Source organism: Oryzias latipes, chromosome 1, assembly GCF_002234675.1.
Source record: "Oryzias latipes chromosome 1, ASM223467v1".
Lineage (NCBI taxonomy): Eukaryota > Metazoa > Chordata > Actinopteri > Beloniformes > Adrianichthyidae > Oryzias > Oryzias latipes.
In genome coordinates this window covers 2,823,290-2,832,125 of record NC_019859.2, presented here as the reverse complement: position 1 = coordinate 2,832,125, position 8,836 = coordinate 2,823,290, and the positions used below count along the sequence as shown (strand labels likewise).

The following is an 8,836-nucleotide window of genomic DNA, read 5'->3' as shown; positions in this document are numbered from 1 at the left end:
TTAAGAGTCTGATGTGTCAAAATAAAAGTAGTAAGTGTCGGCTGCTGAAGTAATTTCAAATTAAAACTTCAAGCTACCTCTTTGAATATTGTATGTAGCACATTACTCATCGGACACGGCCAATGCCGCCCCCTATGAAGTGCCGCCCTGGGCGACCGCCCACATCGCCCATATCAAAAACCGCCACTGGGAAACTGTGTCGGCCTCTCTTCCATGAGCTGGGAGCTTATTTCACAAAACAGGTGGTGGCTAAAGGCTCTACCTCCAACTGTGCGTTTAGAAAAAACACAAAAAATAAAGACATGAAACTTCATCTGTGTCAGTTTCTGGAGTTTTTGTTTACGGGTTTCTAAATTCATCCGTCTAAACAGCAGCTGGTATAAAGTCGTGATGTAAACATGTTTTTAAAACGGTAATAATAGCAGAAATCCTCATCACCGATTGGAAAAAAAAGCATAAACCTCCAAATCTGAAGGTTTTTTTAGACCGTCAAGTTTTGTCCGAACATTACAAAAGCGTCCATGACACTCGACGGCGTTACACACATTTGTTAATGCACGCACACACATCAACAAAGCAAGCAGCCAGTGATTTTCCTCGATAGCATCTTATCCAACAATAAACTGTTTTTAAATCAGGAAAAAAGTTCAGAAGAATTTATGAAAAGAGGGTTAGTTTATTGGGGCAGCGAAGGTGAGCGCAGACCGAAGACTTTGCCCTACAGATGCACAACAGAAGTGATGACATCACAACCATCCAGGAAACGGCTACAGGGGAACATTTTGGCACACGGCTGCTGCTCCTTAAAACTGAAAGATCACTTCAGTGTCTTCTATCCGGAGTGTTTTCTAATCTGAACCATCAGTTTTTAAGTATTTGAATTCATTTGTTTTTGTTTTTTTACAAACTCAAACATGAAATCCAAACTGCTTCTCAGACAAGAAAGACAGTTTTTTGGAACCAGACTGCAAGTTTCATTCATTTCAAACAAGTGAAATGATGGAAATAATAATAATAATAATCAGTAAAATAATGAAATCATAATAATCAGAAAACAGCTTTTCAAACCGAAAACCACTCGAGGCTTCATTTCTGAAAACATCAGGAAACATTCTGGATTCTGCAGAAGAACAGATCAGAAATTCTGACGTCATCAATCTTTGCACTTTGAGATTTTATTTATTTACAAATTTAACATCTTTGGAACATTTTTAGTTCAGTGAGTAATCGGATATATTACTAAAAAAAACAAAAACATGGAACTTGTAAAGGTGCTTGAATGATCCCTGGAGTGCAACTGGAAACACAAAAGTGCACAAATTCAGTGTTTCTGACTAAATCAATACTAATAAAATCTCCAGATAAAAGCAGCGGCTGCGTGTTTATTCAGTTAGAAAAATTTAGCTTGTTTTCTTCATTTATACCAATTCCAAAAAACAAACTCACTTTTTAAATCTGTTCGGGTCGTTTTCAGGAGGGAAATCTGAAATTGAAATAAACTCCTAAAAATCGACTGAATCCGGATCCATCTGAGACGCCCAGACGTTACATTTCTGAAGGTAATTCTGGTTTAAGAAAAAAAAAAACCTTCCTTCTAAAGTTTTAGAAACTTCAAAGTGGATTCGATGTTTTTTCCCATGATGCAGCGGTGCAAGCATTAGAGATTGTCTGGAGTTAGGAGTGAAAGCAGCACTTCTTTGACCTTTGCCCTCCATGCAGGTTTTCTTCCTTTCATCTGCTTTTAACAGTTTTTTTAAAGACTTCTTCAAAGTCATTTCCTGGAGCGCCTCATGGTCTTACAGCTGAGAGGGATGGGTTTTCAGGTGAATCTTCACGCCTTTCACTCTAAAATAACACATATTGCCACCTTTCCGTGAACGCCTCGGCGCTCCTTTTTTTTTTTTTTTTGCTCTTGCTTTCGACAGGAAACGCGTGTTTTTCCTCTCAGGACTTCAGTCCCATCCGGGCCATCAGCTGCTCGTAGACGGTCCAGGCCATCGCCGCCATCAGCGTGCGGCGGAGGGACCTGGGCACGGCCCCGCGGAAGAACCCCGCCACGCCGTTTTCCTGGGAGGACACAGACGAAATCAGTTTGTGGCGCCTGAACAACGTTGATTTTTAGGACTCAAACGGTTTATTTTAGCATATTCTCATTCATCCAGGTGGATTTTTATTGAAAAAACAAACAGGGAAGTGGATTAAATATATTTTTATCATTGCAGGTGTTTCACCTTTGGAGCCTCTTGGAGAAAAGGTGAAACACCTGCAATAATAAAAATAAATCCTCTTGGACAAAGGTGTGTGAATACCTTAAATACATAGCGAACTGCATCTGCTGTGCTCCAGTGGGAGGGGCTGACTTGAATGTGGGTCTTGACCACGTCTGCCGGCTGCGTGACCAGAGACGCCATGACGCCCGCCACCACCCCACAGCCGAAGTTTGCCAGCGGGGCGTAGGGCGCTGCCGTCACCTCTGTGGGAAACAGGAGAAGGGGGGAGGGTAAAAATGTAAGGCATTGTCCGACCCCCCCTCCAGCTTCCTCCCGCCCTCACCTGGAGGCAGCGCCTTCTTAGCCTGGCTGTAAAACATCACGTAGATGCCGGAGAAGGGGGCGTCTCGAAGCAACGTGGCGGTCAACCCGGAGAACAGAGCCCGGACGCCCTCCGTCTCGTACATGCTCCTGAGAGCCCCCGCCACGCTCACGTAGTTGTAGCGGCCACTCTGAAACGACGAAGATCACCACAACTCTGAATAACAATTAAAAGTTTGTTTTCTTTTAATCGCAAATATTTGCGGGTTAAATCAGCAGCTTTTTAAAGCATCAGCGCCTCTAGTAGATCTATAGCTACATTAATAATGTGCGCTTTGCTGATGACGTCACTTCATGGGCATCTGGTGAGAATTTACTGCAACTTTTTGACCCGATCCATAAGTTCAGCCTAAAGTGAATAAAAAAAACAAGATTTCTATTTTTTTAAAAACTGTTAAAACTCAAAAGAATTCATTAAAAATGTAAAAAAAACATAAACTAATACCAAATGAAAGATAGTCTTTATACTACCAGCTGCTTTGTATTTTTGAGTTTGCTCCCTCTTTCTTCACTTTCAGTCCTCAATTCAGAATATCGTATTTTTTTTTTTGGCGTGGGTCGGTACTCCATAAGCCCTTAAGCCGTCTCTGTGGGCGAACTTTCAAAAACCGTTTTCAAAGTCTATGACGTTGACGAAGAGCTGCTGCTCCCAGACTGCCGGTAAGAAGAGTCAATAAGAATTTCAAATGAATAAATCTAAATGCAAGATATTATGGAATCTTTTAAGATGAACTCTTTAAAGAAATACGTTCGCCAAAATTATCTGAAAAGTGACTCAGGTCTTTGATTTAAGTATTTCTCCGTCGGTGGAAGAAAACGGAAACGACAGGAAGTGGAAGGCGGGACGCAGCCGTCGGAGGTGCAGAGAGGCGAACCACACCTCCACGACGCTGTGATGGAGGACTCTGGGATTGGCCTTTGAGCCGTCTCATCAAGAGATTTTGGACATTTCCATGCTCCCAACGGTTTCGGGGAGACCTTCTCCTGCTGCATCATGAAGAACATCTGCAGAAACATCTGGTCCGAACCGAGTCCGGACCTCGAACCCACAGAACCTTTTTGGAAGGAAATGGCGGATCTTCTCATCCAACATCAGTGTCTGAGCTCATAAATGATCTTCTAGAAGCGCCTAAGATTCCCATAAACACTCCTAAACCTGTGGAAGGGTTGAAAGCTGCTTTAACTACAGAATCTGTCTTAATCCCACAATAATCCCTGCAGATTACAAGAATGTAAAAGCAGGTGAGCAAATGTAGATAAAATTTTGATGCAACTCAAAACAAGTAACTACTGTCGGATTCCTACTTTTGTACCAATTATTCCTCACGAATAAATCCAGACGAGAAGCTGATCTTCTAACCGTCTCTATAAACTAAATCCTTTGATCTGAACAGAGGTCCTGAAATCGTCTCTGCACCTCGAAACGCGTCTTGATGACGGTGAAGGGCAGCATGCAGACTCCCGCCACCGCTCTGGCGCCCGCCCCCAGCAGAACCGCCTCGCCTGCGTTGGGCGCTCGGTCCAGGAAGTAGTGCTGCTTCAGCGAGTAGAAGGTGCTGAAGTAGATTCCCACGCCGGGGATGCAGCGCACGAACGACTGCGGACGCAGAGAGAACCAATTCAGATGCTTTTCTGTCCGTCATATTTGAGCCGTCTGAGAGTTAAAGACCCACTCTGATAAAAAATGTGTTTTTAAAATATTCTTGAGGCATTTTTCTGATGAAATAGAAAGAAAAGTAAAGTTTAAATAGCATTTCTAAGTATTTCTCTATTTAAATTGTTGGTTCTGCGGCTCTCCTACGCGATGCGTCAATGTGGAGAATAAATTTCTCACACTTAGATGCGTCTCAGCCAACGGGACTAACTTTTCGGATCCACAGTCATTCTCAGTGATCCACAGCTTTAGAGAGAATCGGAGTGGGTCTTTGAAAGAATTATGGCTTTAACTTCTTTGATTTGTACAACCAAGAAAAAAGAAGCTATTTCACAAAAATAACACGCGTTCGTCTTTCTGTCGTCTAAATAAAAAAACGAAAAGAAAAAAAAACTAGAAAAATTCAATGATTTCAAACAAACGTCCTCTGTTACTCACCGGTGAAACTCCTTTCCACAGACTGAAGAAATTCTCTGTTTTTATGACAGTGATGAAAACTCGGAACATTCCCACGTTTGGTGCTCTAAAAGAATAAAAGTACCATATTTTATAAGTCAACTTATAATGTAAACAAAAGTTTAAAGATCTAACAGAAAAAGAAAAAAAATCACAAGAAATCTAGGATTTAAGTCAAAATATGACTAAAACTATTTCAATAAAATCCACGTTTCCATTCAGGAAACTACGACTGGAGCATCTGACAGCTCAGCTCTGTGTTCCTGCTGTGACTAATGACTTTATTTAGGTCATGGAAGCACAATCAGGCAGCATTCAGCATGGAACCAATGGACTGCAGGTAAAATTGTTGTGTCCACACGTAGTGAAATGTGTGTGCGTGCGCACCCCGGTTTGGCGTTGTTCTTCAGGGTCTGCAGCCGCGTCTTGACCAGATCCAAAGGCTGGAAGAGCAGCGTGGAGCAGGTGCCGCTCAGAGAGCCGCACATGAAGGCTTTGAGGGCCGGGTGAGCCTGAGGATGATGGAGGGCGGAGAGAGGGATGAAGAGGAACATAAACACATGGAGGCAACAGTGACAGGAGATGGCAGAGAGGCGAAATGAGACCAGGCAGCAGCAAAGAGAAAGGATTAGTTTAATGAATTCATGATGGAAGTGCAGAAAAGGACAGAATCTGCCAGGATCCAGTCAATTTCCTTTCAAACATAAACGACTAAATGTGCAGAATATTTCTCACATACATAAAAACACATCCAATTCAAACACAAATGTTAACGCAACATTTACAATCGAATGCTGGGGAAAGAAAAAAAGAAAAAAACGCCACGAGCCTGCGGCACCGAGGCCAGGTTCCAACACAGCGAAGATGATGGAGATCCACTCAGACATTTCACACAAATACACAAACACACACACGCACAACACACACACACACACAGAGTCTGGTATCTGTGGCTTCAGACCAAATTACAGTCATTTTCCTGACACTACAAAACAGCATAGAATGAGACTTTCTATAGTCGATCACCACAGCGACGGGGAGCACACACCAGCATTTCTTTAACCCACCGACACAAAAATCCAACCGGACCTCGGCGTCATCTGCAGTCGAGTCCAAACATCATGACACACAGACGGGGGCAAATAAACGCTAAATTTAGCCGCCTTTGAAGGTGAACTGTTGCTCCGAGACAGAAAACCGCTGCTACAGAAATGACCGCTCCGTAGGGAAACATCAACAACCTCACAGAGCAAGACGCTGAACACACAGTTAAGACGCTGCGTGTCTTCAGACGGTCCTACCTTCCCCAGGCTGCCTGGGGTTTGACTCTGAGCGTCCCCTTTCTCCTGCATCTTGGCCTCTTTCACCCTTCTTCCATCTTGCAGCTACAAATATGACAATGAAGAGGATGAGCCTGCATCTCTGTTGTGAACCTTCTTTCTTCTCTCTCTCTCACCGACCAGCTGCATCAAGCCCTCCCCTCGTCCCCCGGTTTAATCCGCCCGCGTTCGACGGTCCGTCCGTCCCCCCCATCTCTATCTTTCAGAAACACACTTGCTCATGCTAGACACCTCCCTCTCTGCCAAAATTTATCCTCATTAAACACAAAATTTCCAAAAACTGCAACTTAGGACTAAAAATATAGGTCAAAAATACAGAAGTGCGTCTTCAAAAGTTGTAGAGCCTTTAGTAACGATGGCAAAAATATATAATTAATTTAATGGGGGGAAAAATGTTTATTCGACAGATTTGCCAACAGGAAGGTTTTTTTGTTTTTGTTTAGGTTAAATATTAAGACATGCATTAGAACAGATAAATGACAGAACATTGCTCCTTACATGTCTATTTTCTACCATTTTAACCATCACAGCATTGACTTATTTCTGCACTTAAACCAAGGCTGAATGTTAAAATAATTTACAATTAATTAATTTAGCAGCTTAAATATAACAAAACTTTGTGTGGTGCTTCATAGCAGGAAGGTTTCTGGTTTGAACCTCAAACGGGGACATTAGTTGGACAGTTTTTTGTGTTTGGTTCTGCCTTGAAACACTTCAGTTTCACTTTACATGACAGGACTGAGCAGGAAAACATATACGAGCATGAATAAGAATTGAAACATTATCATCAAAAGACTTAGAATGAAATCCTATATTTAATTTTAAAATGCTAAAAGTATTGAAAAACTTTAGACCCAAAAACTTTAAAATACTGAAAATAAAATCAACACCACATCGACGATGATCCAAAACAAACTGTTGTGGCGCACTTCACAATTATTATAATGATAACAGTAATAATTGCCCGTATAAACAATTTTACTGCACAAAAGTTTATTTTATTTTATTTGTTATTTTGTTTTAGTTCTGAATCAAAAGGTGCTAAGTTGACATAATCATAAATAAATCAAAATTCTCACCGATGCTAGCTCCATCTTTGCTCTGGACGCTGAACCGGACTCCAGTTTACCTCCTGATGTTGCTGACTTGAAGCTGGTTGATTTCAGCTAAGGTTACTGAAAACAAAAAAATAAATAAACAAAAAATAAACCACGACAGCTATGAATCCATCCATGTGGCAGAACTACAAGAAAACCGGTAGCCGCATGCTAGGCTAGTCGGCTAGCTACATGACTGACCGGCTAACGGGTAAAATAAGTTAAAATGACGTCTTTAGTCTATGACAAGGCTAGAGTTCGTGTCTACATTCAATGCGTTTAAATAATGGACAGAATCGTGATGAAATAAATACAGTAAACAGTATTTCAGGGACACTAAGATAGCTAACAGCTGTTAGCGGGGGAAGCTAGCTTACAATGCTACATGCTAACTATAAAAGCTAGCAACTTACCGTTAGGGATCCATGGAGACAGTTGCTCTTTTTAGCGTCAAAAACCGCGTCTTCTTACGCTCCGATATCATTTTACAAACTTTTTGAGCTCGGTAAATAAACTCTATGCCTAAAGTAAAAACAAATCTTACTTATTAAGCTAGTTACATTCCAAAAATGTTAGCATACCTCATTACCTCATGATTGTTAAACAAGGCTATTTAGCGTTGTTTGGCTTAATTGTTATTCGTAGGTTTAGTTTAAAAAAAAAATAAGTTTTCTAGACTTGAAGTAGATCCGCTGCAGTTGTCACAGTCTGCCAACAACAACACGGACTGACACAGCAGCAGCCCGGTGGCATAACTAAAGTCAAACACCGCGGCACCTGCGCGCTGCCCCGGACATCAACACCGTAATCCAGCCTCATCTGAACCGGACATCTGACCGATCCAGAACTCGCTTCGCTGATACCGGATTCCATCCACGGTCTCTAAAAATGTGAACCATGATGAGCAGTCGTTTAAAAATGACGGTCCTCCGTCACGCGGGGTTAAAACTGTGTCGCGCGTCTTTTCTAAACATTACGGCGATGTAAATATAAAGTTCTGGAAGTTATTTTACCCGTTTTGATTTAGTACGGAAGATGATTAGGACCAAAAAGGAAAGAGGGCGATGAGAAATTATGCCTTTTGTCTCTTTTGCAACTTCTTTTGAATTAAAATGCAATAAATGTTTATAGACCCACTCTGATCTTTTGATCCATAAGAAAAAAACACTCAGTAGTCTTTGAATTATGGTCGTTAAAAAATAAAAACTCTGTTGTCTAGGTCTAGGACAGTTTCTGCAGAGCCGCAGGAGTTGATTGTCCCATTAAATTGTGGGCGGGACTTTTGGTGTGAAGCAATGCTACCCCTTAATGCTTAGCGCTGCCTTTAATACGCTTTCCTGCCAGCTTACAGCCCCTCACAACTCAACACTACCGGTGCAACACACACAAAAAAAAAAAATAAAAAAGCAAGAAAGGTTAGAGCAATCGATCCAGATTTCAGCTCAGCCGAGGAAAACCCAAGATGTTCGTGGATCCATCTGTCCACAGGTGGATGCATCAGAATGGAGCAGAGCAGGCAGCTTGAGGCCAGCCTAGTGCATTTTCTACGTCACAAATAGGCTACGATCTTTTGCAAACTTCATTTTTTTCTTCTTCTGCGCCTTAAACACAAAGACTAGAATAAAAAAAATATGCAGGGTTGTAATATTTTATTTAATTTTCTCAATACATGTCCAGAAAAAATGGCACACAAACATG

At 41.7% G+C, this 8,836-nt stretch overlaps 1 protein-coding gene across 3 annotated transcripts; it reads right to left on the bottom strand.

Moving 5' to 3' along the window:
- Positions 1 to 656: 656 nt before the first annotated feature.
- On the bottom strand, positions 657 to 8,182 carry LOC101165446 (solute carrier family 25 member 38-B). 3 transcript variants are annotated; one of them, XM_023954128.1, is made up of 10 exons: positions 7,728 to 8,182; positions 7,552 to 7,660; positions 7,121 to 7,216; positions 6,003 to 6,086; positions 5,089 to 5,213; positions 4,684 to 4,768; positions 4,009 to 4,188; positions 2,554 to 2,722; positions 2,310 to 2,473; positions 657 to 2,067 (listed from the first exon to the last, which is right to left on the bottom strand). In XM_023954128.1, the coding sequence occupies exons 3-10, from the start codon at positions 7,133 to 7,135 to the stop codon at positions 1,945 to 1,947; spliced, it is 945 nt and encodes a 314-aa protein (XP_023809896.1). In that variant the 5' UTR covers positions 7,136 to 7,216; positions 7,552 to 7,660; positions 7,728 to 8,182; the 3' UTR covers positions 657 to 1,944. The 3 variants fall into 3 exon arrangements, with proteins under 3 accessions (XP_023809896.1, XP_023809894.1, XP_023809897.1); XM_023954126.1 differs by having other exon boundaries at positions 7,552 to 8,182; XM_023954129.1 differs by lacking the exon at positions 6,003 to 6,086 and having other exon boundaries at positions 7,552 to 8,176.
- Positions 8,183 to 8,836: the final 654 nt, after the last annotated feature.

Coding starts and splice junctions, on each gene's coding strand:
- LOC101165446 (XM_023954126.1), bottom strand. Junction 4,769..5,088: donor AAGAACAACGCCAAACCGGG/GTGCGCACGCAC, acceptor TTATTCTTTTAG/AGCACCAAACGTGGGAATGT. Junction 2,068..2,309: donor CAGTTCGCTATGTATTTAAG/GTATTCACACAC, acceptor GTGTCCTCCCAG/GAAAACGGCGTGGCGGGGTT.